This window comes from Centropristis striata, chromosome 18 (assembly GCF_030273125.1).
Source record: "Centropristis striata isolate RG_2023a ecotype Rhode Island chromosome 18, C.striata_1.0, whole genome shotgun sequence".
Lineage (NCBI taxonomy): Eukaryota > Metazoa > Chordata > Actinopteri > Perciformes > Serranidae > Centropristis > Centropristis striata.
Genome location: NC_081534.1, coordinates 24,108,550 through 24,132,654, shown reverse-complemented (window position 1 = coordinate 24,132,654; position 24,105 = coordinate 24,108,550). Strand labels below are relative to the sequence as shown.

Genomic DNA, 24,105 nt, shown 5'->3' with positions numbered 1-24,105 from the left:
ACTATTCTCCCTTCTTCATCTAAAGTCAATACTGTCAATACTGCACTTCTGCTCAGATGCTAAATTGCATTTTCTTGTCTCAGTACTTGGACTGTGTGTAATCACAATAACAAATTCTAATTGTAATTATTAATTTTCAAAGTACTGCTGTTGTTTTGTCACAAATTATGAAAAAGGGGCCTGAAATAATCATAATAATAATGATAATAATAACTTTATTTATATAGCACCTTTCAAAAACGAGTTACAAGGTGCTGTACAATAGAAATAAAACATATCAAATACAATTAACAGACAACAACAAAATAAATCCACAAAAAGAAATGACATCGGACTTTAAAAAAAATAAATTTAAAATCACAACAAAGTATCAACAAAGTTGCAACAAAGTAATCATACAACGGGACATTAACAGAAGGCCAATCGATAAAAGTGAGTCTTTAGAAGAGATTTAAAAGAAGCCACTGAGTTCGCCGGTGGGGTTGGTTTCCAGTTCTGTCTGTCCAGTCTGGTGTACAAGCTTAATGTAGTTTATTTACTTCTTCTGGAGTTAGGCCTGGGTGATTATATGATCGTGATTAGTGATCGCTATAAATTTCAGGTTACGGTGTTCAGCTGTGAGCAAATTTACTCGATCAAACATGTTGGAAATGTGCGTGACAACAGTCAACCAGAGTCGACCTTTCCCTGCTCCACTTCTGTTTGTAAGTTGCCGGAGAAGTAAACAAAAAGACCGAACGTGGAGCTATACACAGAGCTGAGGGCAGCAAATAGATGTCAGCCATGACTTGGAGCAATAAACCAGGGAGGTACAGGTGAATGTTGGGAAAGAGCAAAGGAAATTACAATCTATCTGCCACTGTAGGGAAAACTAACATTCACAGCACGGCAATTCACACACAGGTATGGTGCATTCGATAGCGTTGGAACGGCTATGGTGCATGGGACATATGAAAACTTACAGAAAAACAAGTTATTACTGAATGGAACTTAGTTCAAGAAACAAGTTAACAGCCACAGTCTGTGGAATGGATAACTGTGATGTCTCATTAAGGCAATGTCTTTTATTTTGTATTTCTCAGTTATTTCTGTTTCCTGTTCACTCAAATTGTCTCTTCTTTCAGGTCTCTTCACTTCCTGCCCTCATGTGTATTCTCACCTGTATGATTACCCGTCCCGCCCCTTAGTGTTTCCAACAGCCCGTCCGGTGCATTTAGTCTCCCTCTTCCCTTGTGTCTGTGCCAACTCGTCTTCTCTGTCTTCAGTAAGCGTTCCAGTCCATTTCCCTGTGTTTTTTTTTTTACATTTGCCTCACCATTTTCATTTATATTCTGGTGAGACAAGTAAAGACTTTTCACTGTTGTCCTGAGTCGAGCAGTTGGGTTCATTTCCTGTGCTGCTCCAGTGAGCGTAATAGATAACAATGAAGGACGCGCTACTTGGATCTGACATTGAAGGAACATAAAGAGTGTGCTCCGGATGCACGTGGCAGGTAAAACCTGTTCACATAAAAGGGAGAAAAATCCCCTTGAAAGACACCAGAATAATACTTGTTGAACCATTTTTCTTTCAATGTCAAAAAAATCTCTCAGTTAATTCTCTTTCATAGTGACAAAACATTCACTTACACTGTATAAATGATGAAAAGATTATCATTTCTCTGGCATTGAGTTCATGGATTCCCGCGTGTTTGTGCAGTTTTTATGCCTCCTGAATGGTTAGTTACAGATATATAACAAATGTATCCCCACATACCACCTCTAAAAATGTCTTTTTTCTCTCTTTCTCTATATCTTCAACTTTTCTTAACTTGTGTAAATCCTACGGGAAGAAGAGAAAAACAAGACACACCCACACACGCCAATCAGCCCCTTAGATATACAATTAAAAGCTCGAACATCACAGCTCCCATCTGGTGGATGGGCTGTCAGAAGTACACACACAAATATGAAAAAACAGCACATACAACTTTCTCAAGAAACTAGCAACACACATCACATCTCAGAGACACACATGCGTAGTATACGCCTGCTTTACCTCCTGCCATTTCTCTACCGTTAGATGTAAAAGAGACAGAAGGACGGACCTGAGTGTGGGATGGGAAAGTGAGAGAGAGAGGGGTACAACAGATGTCCACACACACGAACACGTACACAGAAACACACATATGGTGCACAATATACATTGATTTTCACACACGGGTGCAGAGATGCACGCATGCACTCCCATACACACACCTCCTCATCCACACACATGCAGATGTACAATCACACACACACACGCCTGATTAAACATACAAGAAAAGATGCACATATACGTCCGTCTCTGTTTCACACACACTCCCTCACACACAGTCTTTCACCCCCCTAGCTTCACCCTTCGGGGACCATCTGGACTCCGTTCTGTCAGTTGCTACAATGCAAGCCTTGTTGTGGGATAAAATGTTGCTTTTTGTTGTGTTTTTTTATTTTTTTTTATTTCAGTGCTGGCCTTGGTGGTGAAGATAACATTTTTTTTCTTGCAACTTGAAATATATTATGTTCTGTTACACAGCAATCCTGCAATCTGTCGCACAAACAAACTGCAGGAGAAGCTATTGTGCTTATTTTCTATATCGTTAGCACTACCATGGTGTGTTGGTGAAAAGTCAAAGCGCTGCACACTCTATTTGGTAGTCGTACAATACAAAGGTAAAGCAGACTTAGTAAACAAGTAAAGAAAGAAGTGGAACATTTCTGTTAAAAGCATGCTGAAGATGTTTGGTGTCCAAAGGGCTGGAGGGAAAATAACTAATATATGAAATGTTATGTAATAAATGCATTAAAAACACAATTCTAAGCTATATGTTGGTATGGACACTGCAGCACAATGACGCCTTATGTAATGGAATATGTAATGTTTGAGGACTAACACATGTTTTGCTCTGTGACAAAACCATGCAATATTTTTAAGTATCCATCTTAATAGAGCCCCATGCAAAGTGGCCTAAAATGTCAGGCCAATGTGGAAGTGCCTTAAATCTGCAGTATTTCTAATGGCCAGAAGGGGGCGCCTACACTTCTTTTTCAATACAGCTTGATGTTCATTTTGTAAATCATGGTCCCATTTAGAGTAAAATAGACAATAAAACAGGGTACGCTTTAGGGTGTGACTACCATGTGATTGACGAGTAACTGCATGGTGTCACTCGGTTTGAAGCATCACCTAAAAAAGTCTTGTACTAAAAGACACTTGTTCAATTCAGCTTGTTATTCTTGCAGCTAGTTAACCAACTAGCTGGCTAATAATTTAGCTATACCCTTTCATCCAAATATGGTCACTTATTCTTCCAAAAACATCAAGATGGCAGCAGCCAAAATACTCAACTTTAGGCTTCAAAATGGTTGTAGAAAAATCACTGGGTTACGTCTCGGTGGCTATGGTCACTTTTTGTATATAGACTGTGGGTTTAACTTCTTCAGGTTGGCTTGTCTTTTTGTTTTTCGTCCCTTCGACCATGTGTAATAGTGTGTTATGTTAAAAGGTGCCATCTGCCCACATGTAGGACATGTAGAAGGTTGGCAACTAGCTCTACATACATTAAAATATTCACAAATTTACATCAGGAAAAATGTACTTTGTCTTAATTGAATTAAAATTATTTTCTACTCCTCCCACTGAACTTTACCCTCAGCAATGATGAGAAAAACAGAGATGCTGAGTTCAAAATGAATCTAAGGTATGATCATAAAAAGATGATGCCCAGGTCAAGACCTTTGAATCCATCCACTGCACAGCGTTGACTTGATTTGTATGGCATAATGACATGAAACAGCAGTTTCTTAGTTAGTTAAAAAACAATTGATCCAAAAAGCACTGCAGGGGGACTACAGATTAGCCAATCAGCATCACAGAAAGGACTAATGATGTTGTCAAGCTGCTGGCATGTGTGTTACATAGATGGCAGTTTGCTTTTATTTCACTCTGCGTGTTAAACCAAAACCAGTATTTTTTTGTTTGGCATGGCTCATTGTTGACTAAAATGGCATTAGATTCAAGAAGAGCTGGTCACTAGTAAATGGTTAGGGAATAATAAATCGGCCTCTTCCAAGAGAGAAAAAGTCAGACTAAAGATGGAAACAAAGAGTAACGAGTTGATAATTCTGTCTGATATCAACCAAAAAAGATGATTGGTTTGGGCTGTAAATGATACTCATACAAACTGTGATAAAACATCAGTTGTAATTGTTTCTGATTTGCTTTGATTTGGGCTTTCCTGCAAGTTATTGCTGGTTTAGACTCTTTACTTTTTTAAGGCCTTTAATTGTACTTTACTACTTTTTTGGGGCCTATTAGTCCAGTAAAGAGTCAGAGCCTCGGCACAGAGGAGAGAAGCAGCCAGTCCATTAAGAGTGGAGGAATTAGAATAGTGAGGTTTCTCAGCGATCCCCGAAGAGTTTATTGATCTACTGTATGAAGCATCTATGAAACATTCATTAAGCGTCAGACACACAGGAAGCATAATTACATTATTGAATTACTGCACATCCACTTTGTTCCAGTGATTGGACAAATATGTGACAGTGCAATTTACACATCTTTTACAACAACCTGCAAACTACTTTCCCCCCTGTGTGAGAAATGGCCAGGAGAGTTCATTTTCTTGAATTTATTCCTCAAACAAATTGCTTTGTGGTCAAGTTTGCCTGAGAAATCAAACTATTTTCAATTCCCCGACTGAATTAAACGGAACCTCTATTAGGCGGAGACACAAAAAGGCTGCAGCAAAAAAATGTCCGCAGATGGGAACTCTGACATCAGAAGAAAAAAGTAAAGGATTTTTACAGTCTAATAGTGCACAAATGGACTCGGCCTGAACTCTCCTGCTCCACTCAATAAAATTCATTAAGACTGGGAGCGATAGAGAGAGCGAGGCGGACAAATGGAGAGAGATGGACTGACAGAAGCAGAAAGAGAGAGAGAGAGTTGTTGTGTTTTAATAATTCCTGGTGGTCATTCGTACAGGATCAATAACAACCCTCCAACTGCAAGACACGAGCAGCCGATCAGCACCGTAGGAGAGCAATAGATCAGGCTGATTAATCAATAACCATTTAGCTGGGTGGAGAGGGGAAACAACTACAGAACAATGAACTATCAAATACACATTAATACCCCATGTCAGCCTGTCTACCTGCTTCTGTTCACGTCTCAGGCTTTTATCTGTCTATTTATCGGCATTGCCTGTCTGTCTCTCTTCCTGTCTGTCTGTCTGTCTGCCCGTCTCGCTGCCAGGGCCACCGTTTTTAATGGAGATCTTCACAAACAAGTGCCATCTGTACCTCTGTCTCTCTTCTTCCTCTCTTGTTCAGTCTCTCCCACCACTTTTTTTCTCTTTTTTTTTTACAGGTATAGTTTTTTTTTTTCTTTTATTCTCACTCTTAAACACAGCTGGCAGTCAGTGGGCCGCTCCGACATCACACCTCCTACTGGCACAGCTGCTTGCCAATGCAGAGTCACACACACACACACACACACACACACACACACACCAGATGGTGTATCTGCTCAGTGTTTTAGTAAAAGGATTAAAGGTATCATTTAGTTAAAATTGAGTTTCATAGAGGAAATACTACTGTTCAGTGTAACATCCCTGCTGAGACACGGAAGCGGCAATATTTTTTATAATGATTTTTTTTTCTCAAAGTCGATAATGTTTTCTCCCTTAAAGTGCTTGTGTTCTGATTTTATTTATGTGATTATAGCATCCGTTAAAATCATTTCTGATGACTTACTGTACAGAAAATCTCAAGGCAACATGTGGCTTTAACCTGGCCATTTCTGTTGGCTCTACGTGACAGTCTGGTCTTTTGCAACTTCTTGACTTGACAGACAAACTCCTTCAGCCAATCAGCAAACCCAAACACACACACCATCAGCTCACGCTGTTCAGTGGATACATAGGGAGTGATTTTATTTTATTTATGCGAGTTTTATTCCTATGTGGGTGAATATCACTAAATGGAATAAATACCATGGATGAATATGAATGGTAAATGGACTGCAGTTATATAGCGTTATTATCCAAATTGCTTTAAACTACAGACTGTGCTCATTCACCCCTTCACACACACATTTTCATACTGGTGGCTGAGGCTACCCTACAACGGTGCCACCTGCCACCATTGGGAGTTCATAAACACAGCATTGGGAGCCATTTGGGGTTATACATATATATATATATATATATATAGTCCAACTTTATGAGCGACCGTGTATTACATGTACTGTTTCCTGCTTTAGTTTTGTTGCTTGTTATTTTGTTTACTTACTCTGGCAGTTTCTCGCAGTGATGGCATCTCCAAAGTAACCATCAGCGCAACTTTCGCAAGATCTGCCGCCGTAACCTAGACGACAGCGCAGACACTGGCCTGTGATTGGATTACAGCTGCCAGGTACGGAGAGGTCCAGGTTGTCGTTGCAATCACACGGCTGGCAGGATCCTCCTGGCACAGTGGGCTGACCGTAGTATCCGTTAGAACATCTGGGAGGCAGCAGAAAGACAGAAACAGTGTTATAACACTGTGTTTTAATGCAAACATAATCTGCTGCCTGGGAAAAAGTATTTTTCAGTTAACACAAAGGGGATATATTGGGATATGTTGAATGTTTTGGCATTACAAATTGCATAACATTGGTACAGTCATGGAAAAAAATATTAGACCATTGTTTTCTTCAATTCTTTTGTTCATTGTAACGCTTGGTACAACTAAAGGCACATTTGTTTGGATTTTTCACATTTCCAACTTTGGTGACACCTAGTGGCAGCATTTAAAACACACTAATCCGCCTCATTGAGAATGAATGGGCTCACACTGATACTGCACACTCCAGGTCTCTTTATGTCTACAAATAAAAAACCATCAGTTAAATCTGAAAGACACAATAATCACATAAAATTCAACACACACAGGCTTTAAATTATCTCAACAATTGATCAACATCCCACCCGGTGTGCTTTCAAGTTGTAGCAACTCGATGTCTTCCTCTTATTGTTGTTCTCAGAATACATTTTTTAGTTTGGGATAACACTCCATCAGATCTTACTGAAGGAGCATGTAGTTATATATCTCTACAGTTTTCCTCTGCTTTCATGTAGCAAATTGTCCTCGAAAAATGCTGTTTGCTGCTTGCAGGGCTGCAAGAAAATGCACAGTGACTCACAATGTCTTCTTTCTTTTGTATCTAACAACTACAGAACAAACAACTCTCAGATTTCAGCAGGTAAATATTGTCACTATATTGTTTACCTCCGTTTACAGCTTGTATGACATGAACATACTGATTCATAATTGCAAGATCACTAATTACAGCATCATACAAGAGCTGGCAACTAATATCCAAGTAATAAAAAGCTCATCTAGCAGAGTCTCCAAGCATTGTTACGAGTGTCTCTTTGACCAACAAGACTGCTCAGCTGAAGGCTGTTGTATAATTCATATTAAACACGCATTCACATCACACACACACACACACACACACACACACACACACAGAGCTGCAGGGCAACAGAGCCAAACCAAACATCAACAGATATGAAATGAAAGTTTATAAAAAAAAATAAGCTTTACCAGAGATGTTAAAAAATGGAGATTTAATGTCTTCAGGCAGTTAGTTCCAAAACAGGTTATTTTCAGCAGGCTGTCCAGGTTTTACTCATAAAAACATCATAAAACTGAACTACTGTTATAAACCTGGAGCGAGAAACATCTTAATGCTACTCCTGCTAATAATAATAATATGCAGTGAATGTGATGCAATAATATACATGTTTTAGAGGTTTATTTTCATCTTTTAATGCGTAGAAATGTATGATTGATGTCTTTGTGGTGTCAGTGGATGCAAATGTTTTAAAGGCACAATGTGTAAGTTCTGCATTAAGGTGTCTGTCAATCAAAATAATCACAAAAGACAGAATTTGACGATGTGGTGAAGTAGTGTGGGATTATGGGAGTTGTTCTCCTTATTGTTAACAATCTATCTGATGTAACTGTAGTAGAAATCATGGTAGACAAGGTAACGCATGCACGTTTTATTCATGTAGGTTTTGACGTGTTTATTCTTGTTATGTCATGTTATTTTAATGAAATGGCAGCAATGTTTCCACCAGAATTAGATTCTATTTGTGGTGGCTGCTGACAGTGACAGGGATGCGGACTATGAGTTAGTGTCGGTACCAAATGCTGGAGGTCAGATCCCCGCCCAAACTCCCCGCCAGATCAACAAACTTTATGTTACTGCTGCTACTTGTCACGAGCCTGCTGTGACCCTTGACATTCAGATTTCATTGGCTGAATTTGCGAAGATTTCAGCCCTTAAATCGGCTAACTGATGCCCATCTCTGGAGCTGGCATCCACTCTTATCCCACAGAAGAAGTAGCCGGGAGTATACTAGCTACCTAGCTACTGGGGCTCAGTTGTTAGATCGGTTTGTGCAGTAACCGGAGGGTTAGTGGTTCGATCCCCGACCATGGCAGCTACATGTCGAAGTATCCTTGAGCAAGATACTGAACCCCAAATTGCTCCTGATGCTGTGAATGAATTCCCAATGGTGGCATCAGTGTGCCCTGGTAGCCTCGGCCACCAGTATGAATGTGTGTGTGAATGGGTGAATGAGCGTAGTGTGTAGCTTTGGATAAAAATGCACCCCATTTCCCTAACTTACCATAAGATGAGTGGACTACCCCTACAGCTACTGTAGCTAACCTTATCTGGTAAATTGTGAGGTTTGCCAGCGCTGTTATCCGTATCCATAACAAAAACTATAACTTTACTTTGTGAGCATGATAAAAGTTGTGGAAAGGTTTTAACATTATCGTATGCATTTGCTTGCTGGCTGTAAGAAGCCTATGGTCATTTTACACAGTGTAGTAAGCTGGATTGGTATAGAAATATCACATCAATAAATATTTATAGCAAAGATCGAATAGTTTTTAGACATTTTAGTGCATGCATTTAACATATTATACATTTAACTGAACATAACTGTGATACATAATTAAAACATATACATGTTAATGTTGTCAAGTTCTTTATGTTTAGTGATAAAGTGAAATAAAATAAAATATAAAAATTCTCTTGATTGGTATTGTTTATGGAAACAAAAACTAAAAATCAAAAAGGCCAAGGACACATACATGTATGAACTGCATTTCTCATTTTTGCTTTTCCCATTTTTGCTTTTCAGCCTCTTTTGTTTGATTAATAATAAGATGAAATCCAGATGCTGCAAAATATATTAACCTGAGAGTGCTGCGGCAAGTCAAGAGCCACTGAAACCAAATAAAACAGGCCGACGCTGAAATAAAGCTCTACAGGCTAAAACGGGGAATTGAGATGAAAGAGGAAAGAGAGAGAGAGAGAAGGAGAAGGAGAAGGAGTGGGAGAGGGAGAGATGGAGAGGAGGAGAGGGGGGAAAGGTCTTCACATTGAAAAGAGAATTGAATTTAGAGAGGAGGGAAAAGAAAGGACAGAGAGAGGAAAAGAGTCAAGAGCAGCCAGCCATTATTACCACTGACCCTCCTTGGTACTCAATAGAACTGGTTTATTAGCTTCTGTGTGTGTGTGTGTGTGTGTGTGTGTGTGTGTGTCCATGCTGCAAAAGTGTGTGTGCATGTGTGTGTGTGGTGACAAGTAGATTCCTCTAGCGAAGTGGTGAATCATATTGGCAGCAATCTCATGTCCTGATAAGAGAGAAGTGTTTTTATTTAGATGTATTTGCAAGAAAAAAAAATCATATTTTGAGGTGTTTCTATTCTGTCACATACTGTCGGTATGTGTGTGTGTGCATGTGTGTGTGTGTGTGTGTGTGTGTGTGTGTGTGTGTGTGTGTGTGTGTGTGTGTGTGTATGTGTGTGTGTGTGTGGCTTGAGGAGGAAGTGAAGGTATTTTTAGTTGGGAGTCCAGAGTGTTAGAAGGAGATATATCAGGGGGTCAGACACCTGGTCAAAGCCTTCAGAGAGTGCAGGAAGCAGACGCTGAGTTTCAGAGGCAAAGAGAGGGGCTGGGATCCTAAAAGATATGTTCTTTTATTTTTAGTGGTATAAATGGGGAGTCAGCGTCAGGGGAAGACACACTCTCCTCCTCCCTCATACATTTTTTCCCCCCATAACTTTCAAAGCATTCTGAGATCAACTGGCTCTCTCTATATGTGTTTATATTTCCTCTTAAAAAGCAGAAATTGGGGCAGGCTGTTTTTAGGGACTTTCATATAAATAAACATCGTGAAGTTATTGTGTAATTTACTTTTTAAATTTATGTGCATTACAGCAGGGGAAATGAGATCAAATGAAGTTGGGTTTTTATTTCAGTATAACTTTTACAGTTTATAATAATCAACCTTGCTACCACTTGAGGCTGCCAGAGCACAAAGTTACACCGTGCAGTTTTAAATCTTAATGCAATCAAAGAATAATTGTGACTTGCTGAATCAGTCTGTGAGTATCAGCACTTTTCTCATAAAGCAGCCAATTCTCTCTTTATTTATAATTAAGTCAACATTCAATTAACTACCTACATGGGATTGCCAACATGCAAAAACATACAGTAGAGCTTTAATTTCCCAGAAACCTATTTAATAATTTCATAATTTTATGGGTCCTACATGAACACTAAAAGTTTGCACCTATAATATGATTAAATGTTTTCTTTTACAAACTCCAATGTTGCATATTTAGTCATGCATACTAAAACATTCACTTTGATATTAATCTTTACTTTTTTTTTTACAATGTTGAAGTGTAATTCCAAAAGATTTTGTTCTTAAACATTATATTATCATCTCTATATCCCATCTTTGATTCTGCAGCAGAATATCTGCATCATATTGTACAATAAAGTTATAATTACAATTACTTGCATTTAATGCTTTAATAAATGTCTGTAAATTCACTGTCTATCGTTGAATGAAGTTCCACAAGTAGGTGTTTCAGATTAAACAATTCTGGGGACTTCTCGAGAGGAACTGCCCACTCGGGAGCTCCCCCCAGTACGACCTTTAAGAGCTTTTTTCTGTTTGCATTGGAACCACCAATAGGAACGCAAAAAAAAAAAAATCTGGCTGCTGGAATTGTACCTATAAGCTGGTTTGCCAAATGTAGTTAAAGCTCAAACATGCTGAGTAAAGCCTGGACTTCTCTGCCGGTTAATTTGTCTGTGTATTCTACCATTCTTTTGATATGAGCTGTCACTAATGTGTGTCACGAATTACCATACACATACATCACTCAAGGTTCCTCCTGTTCTGGGAGAACACCTACTTTGAAACAGGAGCTAAAAGTGTCTCAAAATGCCATTCTCAAAACTGGAGCCCGACCGGTGAGGGGGTTTTGAGACCAATGCTGATACTAGCTGGGGTAAAATTTTAATTTTACCCAGATATCTTCTTTCTCAAACATAAAACTTTATTAAATATTTAACATGTTTTATATATAACTATACATTATACAGTGCATTGCACCATCAGCCAATTATATAAACCATAACTGAGAAAATAAAGAAAAAATAGGAATAAAATAAATAGCCAAATAAAAATAATTATTGTTCAGTGTCAGTCAATTGGGGACTATTTAAAAAAAAAGAATAGCTAACACCATTTCTAAATAGCAGCAAGCAGCATTTTCTGCATTATATATTGTGTGAAAAAAAGTTTCCATAACAGCACATATCGGAAAGCATATACACTGATAATATACCTTTGATAGTCCAATATCAGCCGATAATATCTGTCAACTGATGCATCTGTCAGGCTCTACTAAAAACTTTGACTGTCCCTTGTTTCCTAGAACTATGAAAGTTATTCTGATCCAAAAACACCAGCCTCTGATGAAAGCCTGATAAAAACATCCATCATTACTACAGTAACCATTATTACTGCCACTGTTTTTTTTTAGCTATGCCGAACTAATACAACACAAATACTCAGTTTAATGATAATACTGGTTGTTACTGAATACCAACTCAACTTCAAAATATGCCTCAATGCTTATGCGGCATAACATATGGCTGGCCTTTGTACAGTCCTTATTATTGTCAGTTATTGTTATAAAAATTCAAAAGTCATGCTGTCCACAATGCACCTTGTCATTTCAGGTGACTATCCACAAGATTTGACCTCACACAATCACTCAGACTTGACCTTACATGAGTCATTTTTAAGGTTGTTGACATTAAAATGAACACATTTAATAACATTAACAATCATCACAGCCATCACCACTGCTTCCCGTTCCCTTTCACATGTTTAAGTGGCTCACATTCATCATACTTTACAGCTCGATTCACTAAAATCTGGATGAATGCGTAAAACATGAAATGAGGAACAACATCTGGATATGCGGGCACTTAACAGCAGCTCACAGCTCAAAGTGTTTTAGTGGACTTATTTGTAAGGCGGCTGCATTAAACAGCTTTCAGCTAAATTCTAAATGGCTGTTTATGGACAGGAAATTGAAAAGCAGAATCACTTAGCGGCGAGTGGATAGTCTATTAGCATACAGGGAATAGAGTAGCTTATTTCGTTAAAGCCCATAATACAGACAAATTGGCACATTACAATTAATTACCACTAACAACAACAAAAGCACTGTAGATAATAAAGTGTAATGGCAGGTAGTGCATAGCAGGTATCAATTAGACTAATAGAACAAGAAACAACCCACTGCTGATTACCTCTTTAATGCTGCCATTAGTAATATCATATTATTTTACATTATGTCAGCTCCCATGCGCTCTGAGTCAATGCAGCAGTCTCTCTTTCTGCTTTTTGTTTACCAGCTGTCTTCCTTCACTGACTGGAGGCACCATATGGCATCAAAACAGCACACACACAAACACACACAAGAATGTACATACACAGATGAATTCTGTATATTCAAAGACAGATATATATTTACATTTACAAACATATACATGCACATTTGGCACACAATCTCTCCAAAACAAACACTATCAACTTAATTCAGCAGCTCTGGTTATTATTGGAGCTTTAACACATTTAGTTGTATTAAAATATCTCTCATGGATTTACATGGGAGCGCCTCAGAAGGAGAGTTGATGCTCGTTCTGGTTGGACCTTCTGTCAGCACCGGGCCATAACAGATGCCCCTCGGTGACAAAATTTAAAAAATGGACTGACAATGAGTCAGTTTTCTTTCCAGTAGCAAATGATGTTTATAAAAAGACTAAAAGGCAGACGGAGAGACTCTGCTGTGGGCAGCACGGCGAGGCATTTAGACTATTCATGGCAGCGAGCTGAGGTCCCTGAGAGGCCTGCAGCCACCAGCAGCTCCCTTTCAGCCAGCAACACACAGCAGAGGCCTGGATACAGTGCAGTCTATTTGAAGTACAATGTTTCATCCTTGAGATTAAAATCGTTGTAATAATTATCAATGTGGATAACAAACTAACAGACAAAATAGCTCACCAAAGCATTTTCATTTGCTGTTTTCAACAGGAAAAATGGACATCTTACACAGGAAGTGATGCACATCTACAGACATTTCAGCCTTAAAACCTATTGGCTATAGGTCTGATGATGATGAGCATCTGGGGGACAAGCCAGCAGATATCGGGGGAAATAATTGGTATTCTATGTGCCAGTCATTGTCACAGTTTGATTAGTATGGATGAATTAATGGGTCAAGGAGCCCAGAGTGTTCAGGCCCCCTGCAAAATGGCTCTTTGAGAGACACGAACTAATCTGGGAGAGATATAAAATGACCGCAAAGAAAGATAAAAGACTACAAAGAGATACAAAGCAACTGCAAAGAGACACAATAACTACAAAAAGGGGCAAAACAACCACAAGGAAACACAAAAAGACCACAAAGAAACAGAATAACAACAAAGAGATACAAAAGACAACAAACAGACAAAGTGACCACATAAGACACAAAAAGACCACAAAGAGATAAAGGGATCACAAAAACACATGCAACTACAGAAAGATTTGTAACAAAAAGGGCAAAACAACCACAAGAAGATACAAAAAGACAACAAACAGTCATTAAACAACCACAAAGAGACACAAAAAGACCACAAGGAGACATAAAAGAACCACAAAGAAACCAAAAAGAGACATAAAAGAACTACAAGAGGCACAAAAAGACCACAAAGAGACATACAAACCCCCATAAAGAAACCAAAAAGAGACATAAAAGAATCACAAAAAGACCACAAAGAAACAAACAGATAAAGGGATCACAAAAACACATGCAACCACAGAAAGATGAGTAACAAAAAAGGCAAAAATACTACAAGAAGATACAAAAAGACCCAAAGAGACACAAAAAGACCACAAAGAGATGTTAAAAGAACACATAGAAACCAAAAAAGATCACAAAGAACAAACAACCACAGAGAAACCACAAAGAGACATAAAAGAACCACGAAAGACCACAAAGAGACATAAAAGGACACAAAGAAACAACATGATCACAAAAAGAGCCAAAGAGAAAAAGTGATCACAAAGACACACACAACCACAGAAAGATGTCTAACAAAAAAAGAAAGAAACTAGAAACAAACACATCATCAAAGACTCTTTTCACTTCTAAGATCTTCCCTTTGCCCCGGGGCCCATTGCCTCATAATCCGTCCAACTTTATTAATACTTTTTGTAGGTGCTTTCTAGTCCAGATTGCATTTCAGCTAATCTTCATAAAAAGACTAATTAAGAAAAAGCTCGTAAAAAAGCAGATAGAAAATGAGTTTCAAGATTGCATTTCAGCCAATGTGTTTCACCTCCACACACTGATTACCTGCAGACTAACTCACAGCAAGCTCAAAGGTGATTGGTCAATGAAACTCCGACTGCAAATGGAAACCAGAAACGCTTCCAATACCAAAATCTTGTCCTGTTGCCTTCTACATTCACATCTGTTAATAAAGATTATATACATTCAAACTTCAGAGGATATATGTATCTCTAACAAATGTGCAGGGTATCACAGGGGCAGTTATTTTTAATATGTCTAAGCATTTCTTTGCCTATGGGAACTTTAGAGAGTTAACAATAACGTATTACCGCATACTACAACAGACTTGACAGAACAAAAACTGTGTTTTTTTAATGATTAACAACATTTACAACTTCAGACATTAGCAAATAAGAAGGTCGAGAAGTTTTTACAACCTGTCTTGTATCAATGGCTTATTATTTCGCACTGAAGAATACGTAAAAAAAACAACCTATATTATTAAAACCATTATTTATAACTTATAAGCCCTTTACAAAGAGAAAAGCTTAATAAAAGGTGAAATTCTGTCTTTGGTATAAAATATATGTGGAATATTTTTCTTTCTGAATCTTTCTGAAAAACCTTCAAATAAACCTGCAGAAACAGACCAATCATTCCTCAAAAAGATGTCCTGTACGAGGACACTTACCATTTATGCAGTAAATGTGAAAGTAAAATACAACGTATCAAGCATTTTGACCTCACTGCATAACTCGGCTCACACAAAGACATTTCAGAATAAAATGCCTGCTTAAGGTGGCATTCAATGTTGAGTCGGCCCACAAAGACAACCAACAAAGAGAGGAACAAAAAAGAAAGAGTGCAAGGCTTTGTGTGCATAACGTTTCAGAGTTACAAGGTTTAAACTTATTTCCACTCCACACTTTTTTTAGGGGTCGACAAGTTCAGGGGATCTTTAGGCAGGTTTGGTTGTGTCATAAATCTGTAACAAACAGATTGTTAGGCCTATTACAAGCTGAAAGTTTAGACTGTATTGTATAACTGTAGAACATTGTGATGGAAGTATATGATGGCCACAGCAATTTTTGAGTTTGTTTTTGAGTTTAATTTGTTACAGAGATTTGGCGCTAAATTGTGCCACTTGAGAATTGATTAAAATGGTCAATCTGTTAGAAAAATACCACATTAAGACACCAATACCTGGAGGAACACAACAGAGAAATCCATGCTGTGATTTGAAAAGGAGAAGCATACATCCTCTGAATGCTCCAGGCTTCTAGTTTGTGGTTGTAACATTTCACGCAGCTGTGATTATCCTCATGGTCACAACAGACACTTATACTATACTGTGTATATATCTTCGTATATTTAAATTAATTTAACCATTGATATTCGTACCACTACATGCAACAACCTATTTAACTTAAAATGCTAAAATGTATTTTCTCCAATGTGCAACACCTCTAAAATGCAAAGTGCTCTCAGAAAAACAAACAAACAAACACAAAAAATATAAATATATCTATCTATAAAGCAAGAAGTATCTGTGTGTGTGTGTGTGTGTGTGTGTGTGTGTGTGTGTCTAGGTCTATACATATCTTGCTGACCGTTAGTCAGACTGACCTAAGATTTTGTATGTGGCTTGTGCATGGCACGAAGGTGTGCATCCTCGATTCTGAAGATTTTTGAATTATTTTTTTAAAATATCATTATTTATGTAGGATGTGTTGAAGCATTGCACTGTTTCTGATCGGACCTCTTTTAGGGGAGCTCCGCCCCATTGTGTGATAGGCCTACACCTGGTCAGTAACACAATCGCTCTGGATTTCCACGCCTGACTCATCTCATCTGTAAGTCTATTTAGCCTACCTATCTTTCAGAGTTTTAAAGTGCGGCGCTGTAGTGGGGCATGTAATGTACAAATACATACTTCCTACGGGCACTGCACTAGTTAATAATAAATGCCAAATAGCAGAAATGTACATATAGAATGTGTATAGAATGTATGTATATGTCTTGTATATGTCTGTGATATTCTTATTCTGTCTTCTATATCTATGTGTCTGTACCCTGAGCTGTTGTGACAATTAAATTCCCTCACTGCCAGATAAATAAAGTCTTATCTTATCTTATTTTATCTTATGGATAAAGTTAGGCTCATTTAATCCACAAGAGTCTCACCTTTCCAGTGATATCCAATTTATGCAATTAACAGACTTTCAATTGCTTATCTGGAGTTCAGAAAGATGTAAAAATGGTAATTCCAGTAATACCACCAAAATGTAGCCTAAATTTGGAGAGCTATTTAGTTCCTTCAAGACAAGCTAGCATGACAAGGTTAGCACCAATGGATACCATAGGGGAGGCTGTGGTAGAGGAACAGTGGTTCGATCCCTGACCATGGCAGACTACATGTTGAAGTATCTTTTGGCAAGATACTGATCCTAAATTGTTCCAGATGCTGCGTTCATCGGTGTGTGAAAGAAGTCCTGATGGTGGCACCATGTAGGGTAGCCTCGGCCACCAGTGTATCAATGTGTGTGTGAATGTGCGCCGTCTGTAGTTTTAAAGCTTTGAGAGACTAGACAAGTGCTATACAAGTGCAATCCATTTTTATCCATAGGTTATCAATGCCACGTATCTTCGCTCTACAAGATCTACAGCTCCTGCTACAGCCTCTGAAAGACGGTGATGTCGGCTGAGCACGTGGGCGTCTTTGTGGTGTTTAAGAGTTTAATTTGAACGCAGGGTTAATTACAACAATAATGATGTCTTTCCAAATGAAAAACACTTAAATATAATGAATACTAACTCAGCCGTGGGCAGCTTCAGTCCAATACAAAAGAGTCGGAATGCATTTGAGTGAGCCTGCGTGGTGAAAAAGACTATATTTACTCAGTCTGCGTCACCACATGACAGTATAGCCTGAAGTTTTAACAAGACTAGCATCCAGAGAGACTTCTCATTAGTCCTGGGCTGGTAAAGAAGCTCACAGCTAATGGAACAAGAATGTCACTCAACTAATAAATGTGCTGTGGACAGAAAGCGCGATGGACAGTGAGACGGAGAGCACTCAAACTCAACAGTTAATGAGCTGCAGTTTCTGCTGTCATTTGGTAATGGCTGACCACAGGCCTGATTTATTTTCCAAATAGTCATTTCCAGGAATGAAAACAATAATATTGGCATCATTTTAAAATATTAGACCTTATATACACATTTAAAATGTAAAAAAGTAAAAAAAATTCTGTTCTGGCGCTGTAATTGGGTCATTAAGCATACAAACGTCATATTTCATGGGCCAAAGTGTTATTTAAATAAGCCAAAAATAGATTTAACCTCACAAGATTCATGGATTTGCATTTAAATAAACAAGACTTGAGTCATTTTACAGCTCCGTATTGAGTTATAATTAACCTCCATATTAAGCATGAGGCCAGTAAATTCACAGTATAAAGTTTGGGCTTACGTGTGTTTTTATCTGTGTGTTTTACTGTGTGTTTTGTGTGTGTGTTACCTGTCACATCGTGGTCCTGTGTAGCCGGGCTGACACTGGTCGCACTGCAAGTCCCCTTCTTCACCCAGGTGGCAGGTGGGGCTGAAACTGTCATAGTTTCCAGGATGAAGTTGTTGTTTTTGTTGAAGTTGTTGGTGAATTCGAGAGCGTTGTCCCAGCGTGGAGAGCGGGAGGAGGAAGAGGAGGAAGAGAAGAGGACAAAGGCGAGTTAAGGCCATATTGTGTCCCTTCATATACACACACACTCACACACACCTGTGTCCCTACTTTCGCTTTCCAATCCTCACATTCACTTAATTTCCTCTGTCTCACACCCACACTTCTACACACTGAATTTGCGAACACTCTTCCTATCTACAAAGTGTAGCCTAAATGAACTGAGAAAGAGAGAGAGAGAGTAAAACGATAGTCTCTCACCCTCGTTCTGTCACCCTCCCACTTCCATAAACTATAGATAGTTCTGCTGGCTCGGGTTCCAGACTCACTCACCGGCTGACTGGCTGGCTGGCGCGTGAACTGCAAGCTGGCTCAATGAGTTACAAGTAAGCTGGCTTGGCCTGAGCATGTAAACAACAAAAAACTGTTTCATAATTGTATTAAATGTCTTATAGGGGTTGTATAAAACAGCTTTAATCATCATGGGCACTGGTTAAGTCAAAGTGCCTTTAATAAATGTTTTTGGAAGACATGACGTAACTGAAGAACATGTGTAAACAAACAGTTTACCAAAACAATCTGTATACATTTGAATGTGATCTGACTGATTTATCCAGTGGTGGAAAAAGTATTCAGCTTTTTTTACTTCTTTAAAAGTACTGATATCACACTATTAAATATATAAGTAAAAGAACTGCAAATGGAAGAAACTACCAACAGAACTGAAATCAGCCTCAAATGTGAATGTATTTAAATCCAGGTTAAAAACATTTCTCTCTTCATGTTCTTATGGATGAGCTCCTTTTAAAACACTTTGATTTTTAAAAAATCTTTTATCAGCACTGTATGTTCTTTCAATAATTTAAAGCAAATTATTATTTAAGCTCCAATTTAATCCAATTTAATCTAGCTTCTTTCTGTCCTTCTATCTTATTATACTTTGTTTTTTTTAAAACTGGGTTTTCTTTTTATCGTATGTTATGCTATGTTATGTATGAAATGTGCTATAAAAATAAAGCTGCCTTGCCCTTGCATTCAAAACTTAATTAAGCAAAAGTACAAAATTATCAGCATCAAAATGTATCAAAAGTAAAAGAACGTGTTATGCAGAATGGCCAGATTGTTATACATATACATATATATTCTAAATATATTATTAGATTCATTGTATTGGTGCATTTATCAAGATGGGGCTCATTTTAACTACTTAATATACTGTTATGAAATTAAATTTTAAAAAAAAAGAGGAAATTTATCATGATTTTTTAATGTTAAATCTTGACTTGAAAAGTAACTAAAGTTTCAGTTAAATGTAGTAGGGTAAAAAGTAGTGAAGTAGAAGCATAAAGTTACAAAAAATGGAAATACTCAATTAATGCACCTCAAAATTGAACTTAAGTACAGTACTTTTCCACCACTGGATTTATTCATTTACCAGTTTTATTGGCTACCCTGCATACGGATCGTGCATAAAAGCAGCTGTTTGTCTCTTGCTGTCAGAGTAGGTCGCAAACATCAACCTGATTATTCTCGTGGGTCACGACTCAATAAGGCGGAGAATTTTTGCTTCAACCTTCACAATTGTAATTAAAGGTTACCATTAAGAGCCCAGCTGCACTGTTATGGGTCAATAATGATTAAGGGTCACTTGCACTTTTCTGGACTGGAAAACAAATTGAAAATCAAAGATGGTTACGACAGTATTCACCCCTGTCATGCAACGCTGTGGGGACACTGGCAGAACTATTAGAATTTTAATGTTACATCTTGTGTCGGAATTATACTGTTTTTTATCAAAGTTAAAATATTACGGTATTTTTCCATGCTGCTTTATTTTTAAGTATATTTTTGGGGAGATACTTGCTGTACCTTGAGCAACCTTTTTTTGAGACTGTGCAGCAGACACAGCATGATAAACTGTTTCTAATACCTGCATTACATGTGGGAAGTTTGACTTGCTACTGTCAACTTTTCCAGCCACAGTTGTTTTGATTCTGCCAAAAGGGATGACATTTCTACCCACATGGATATTGATGCTTCTTCCTATGGTGGTGATATTTTCTATTCTATTCACAGCATTACAATTATACACTGCCCAGAGTGATGAAGCCTCTATCTGTGCTGATACTCTTAAACACAATAAAAAGTAGTCAATTATGTAGAACATTATGAAGAGGTGGAACGGGGACAACAGAGATGTAGTGTGGGTTCATGAGTGGTAGATTGAAAAGTTTGGGTACAAATTGGCTACAATTGCAGGAATTTGGCCTAAAATAAAACTTTTTTTTGAAAAATGATAGCAGAGGTAAATCTGTGTAGGTACAAGGCCTTTATGGATAGATAATTGACCAAAGATCTGGGCTAAATTTCCCTGACATCTGTGAAATAGATTTAGATTTAATTGACAGACGAATAAAAAAGACTCCTTGGCAGAGAGGTAATTAAGCCTCTCTTAAGGTGTAAATAAAGAGGAACAGCACTCCAGGACTAAACTGATTTCTACCAGTTCCCTGTAAATTACCAACCTGCTTCCTGTGCGCAAATTAATATGAACATAATTTTATCAGATGTTCGTAAAAGCTTACACGGTCGGACTGGGTGGCTATTTGAGTGATTGGCTTGAGTGAACATTAGGGGCTAGAGGGCTATTTTTAAGGGGCTGAAAGGCACGGCACCTTCTAGCTATTATTACTGCAGGGGTTTATGGGGAGGGGGGGCGGGGAGAGGTGAGAGACAGAGAGAGTTGTGTCTTTCTTTAGCTCGGAGAGTTTTGGACATGACGTGTCATGACTGCATGAAGATTCTCAGCTGCTGCTGCCTGTGTGTGTGTGTGTGTGTGTGTGTGTGTGTGTGTGTGTGTGTGTGTGTGTGTGTGTGTGTGTTTGTGTGCCCCCATAATGGTGACATCTCTGCATCAAACACACAGCATCTCTCTCTGGTCATTTGGAGAAACTGCAGATGTATAATAGCAGGAATAGACATTAATATACAATTCAACCATTGTGTTTAAATGGCTCCTGCTGTACTTATCGTTTGAACCAATTCCAAAGAATTCCAAAGAAACAGTCTGACACCGACAGCTGATCATCTAGGAGCCCGTTTACACTTGGTTTTAAAATGCATCTTGGGCAATTGGATCACAAGTGTAAACGGGGCGGCTGTGGCTCAGTTGGTAGAGTGGTCGCCCATTGATTGGAGGGTTGGTGGTTCGATCCCCGACCATAGCAGCCTACATGTTGAAGTATCCTTGAGCAAGATATTGAAACCCAAATTGCTCCTGATGCTGCGTTCATCCGTGTGTGAATGAATTCCCAATGGTGGCAGGTGGCACCGTTTAGGGTAGCCTCTGCCACTAGTATGAATGTGTGTGTAAACGGGTGAATGAGCGATTTGAGTGGTCGCAGCGCGACTAAAAAGCGCTATATAAGTGCAGGTCCATCCATTTACCAATCTAAACAGGGTCCAAGCCGCATTGTGATTGGATCACTCAAACCACATGCCAAGGTGGTCTAGGACACATTTCACAAAATATATTTTGTATTGGAAACGCCAATGCATCCTGATGCATCCCCGACAAGGACGTAATAGGAAAATATGTCATCATTGATGACAGAGGGCCAATGGTCGTAAAAATAGAGAGGAGCTGTGATGTATGTGGTTGGGATGCAAGTGAAATAAGCTGTCTGATCTCAAATTGAGCAGAAGATTCAAGGACAAAGAAAACTTGAGAACTCATATTGTTACCAAGCCGTTAACAAGGGTAATGCCAGCAAGATAGCAAAAGTTGTTGTTATACGAAGTAATAAATGGGACCAAGCAATTTCACCTTCTAGCAGAAGTGGTGAAGGAAATCTGAACACAGGTTGGTAGCTGGAGACCCTTGGAGACGCATGATATGAACAGGTGAAACCAGTGATGAGTGTCAACTGTTTACTTGTGATCTGATCGCCCAAGACACATTTTAAAACCAACTGTAAACAGGGTTATCTATACATCCTCCACCAAACAAACAAGTATCCTCACTCATTTGACAGCTGCAATAGGATCGATGGAGTAGCCTACAGTGGGGCATTTGATGTAAGTAAAAGTTTAACGAACCTGGTTGTGATTGGCCACTGAGTCTAGTGCTTCACTGCAAGGTAAATGTAAAGAAACAAACAGAACTGGACGGCCAATCAAAACGATGGGTTATGTCTCACTAGCCCACTGGGATTTATCCCAGAATACCAGATGACCAGCTCACCACCGAAGCGAAGTAAAAATAAACTACAATGTCGGGCGATATTAAGAAGACATGCATTAGTCTTATCTATGATGCTGATTGGCTCGCTGTTAGTTCCCCTAAAGGAACTCATTGCATCGAAATGTTTTCCACACCAGCAATCACTATTCATCATGATGCCAGACGAATCAGTCAGCTCAGTGGAGTGTGCAGGTTCAAAGGTCTGGACCCGGGCAAAGCCATTATGCTAGCTGTCTGATACCTCATTCTAACTGGATGTGATCCTGGTGAACTCTGGTGGATAGAGCACAAATAATTGTATATATACTTTGAGCAATGTCTTGGTATGAGCAGGAGATGTGATTCCTTTCAAGTCCTTGTTGTGATATTTAGCCACTGCAACACTGCTCTTTTCAGTCAACTACAGTCCCTGAGAAAGCCTGTCAACATCGGTATTCACTATTATGTATAACTCTAAAGCTCAGGTAGGTTAGCACTTTACTGTTATCCTGCTAACAAGCAGCTATCATTAGCTAAGGTAAGTTAGCTTTTGTCAGCCTTGTTTCTATTTAGTTGAAGGACAGCTTCAGCAGCAATTTTGACATGAAAATAGGCTGGAGTTGATATGAATTGTGACGGAAACATGGGTTTTTATTGGGAAAATATCTGGGGCCTCATGTATCAACGCTGCCTACACTCAACAACATTGCGTACGTTGATTTTCCCGCACACGCCACATGTATGAAAAGTGAAATTGCAGTGAGAATGTGAGGTGGCATCGCAAACTTTTGTCTGACATAAACTACTGTCTTTTATGCTCTAATGTGTTTCACATCTAAACTCAACCTAAACACAACTGGCTTTGTGTTTACAGTTTATGGCTCTCTGACAATGAAAGAAAATGTTGTTTTCCACCTTCAATAACCCGTTGTAAATATGATTTTTATCATCTATTATTATATTTTATATTTCACCTGCATACTGCTGCTTACTTGTGCAATAATAGTGTGTTGAAGTCTTGATATTTTTTAAGATTGTATATTTTCTTGAGTCTATACATTGTTGCTATTTCCATTATTTTAAGCTGCCACTGTTTCCAAGTTGATCAGGGTCAGCAATGAGCATCCGCCATGCCAAAGAAGTGGGACAAGTTAACTATTATTCTCATCAGTTTTCCATTATGATGAACATAACAACACCAGGCCTACATACTGCATGGGTCTGCATGCTTCCAAGTAAGAGGCCACTTCCCACGGCTCTCAAGAGCAAATTGCTGCTTTTTAAAGTACATTTTAAGCAGATACTCGCTGTAACTTCAATAACCATGATTTGAGACCGGAAGGCGGGCGCAGCACGAGTGGTATGCAAAAAGATTTTAAATACCTTAATCACTGGTGGGAGGTTTGAGTTTGCTACTGTGTTAACTTTTCAAGCCACGATTTTATTGATTCTGCCAACGGTGATGACATTTC

At 38.6% G+C, this 24,105-nt stretch overlaps 1 protein-coding gene across 1 annotated transcript in view; it reads right to left on the bottom strand.

The window, feature by feature from the left end:
* lama2 (laminin, alpha 2) overlaps positions 1–24,105 on the bottom strand; it is a 283,607-nt gene that overhangs the window by 128,410 nt on the left and 131,092 nt on the right. Inside the window, exons 20-21 of the mRNA XM_059355831.1 lie at positions 18,256–18,342; positions 6,312–6,523 (exon numbers count right to left, since the gene is read on the bottom strand). Coding sequence (XP_059211814.1) covers positions 6,312–6,523; positions 18,256–18,342 — 299 coding nt within the window. The remainder of the gene's footprint in view (positions 1–6,311; positions 6,524–18,255; positions 18,343–24,105) is intronic.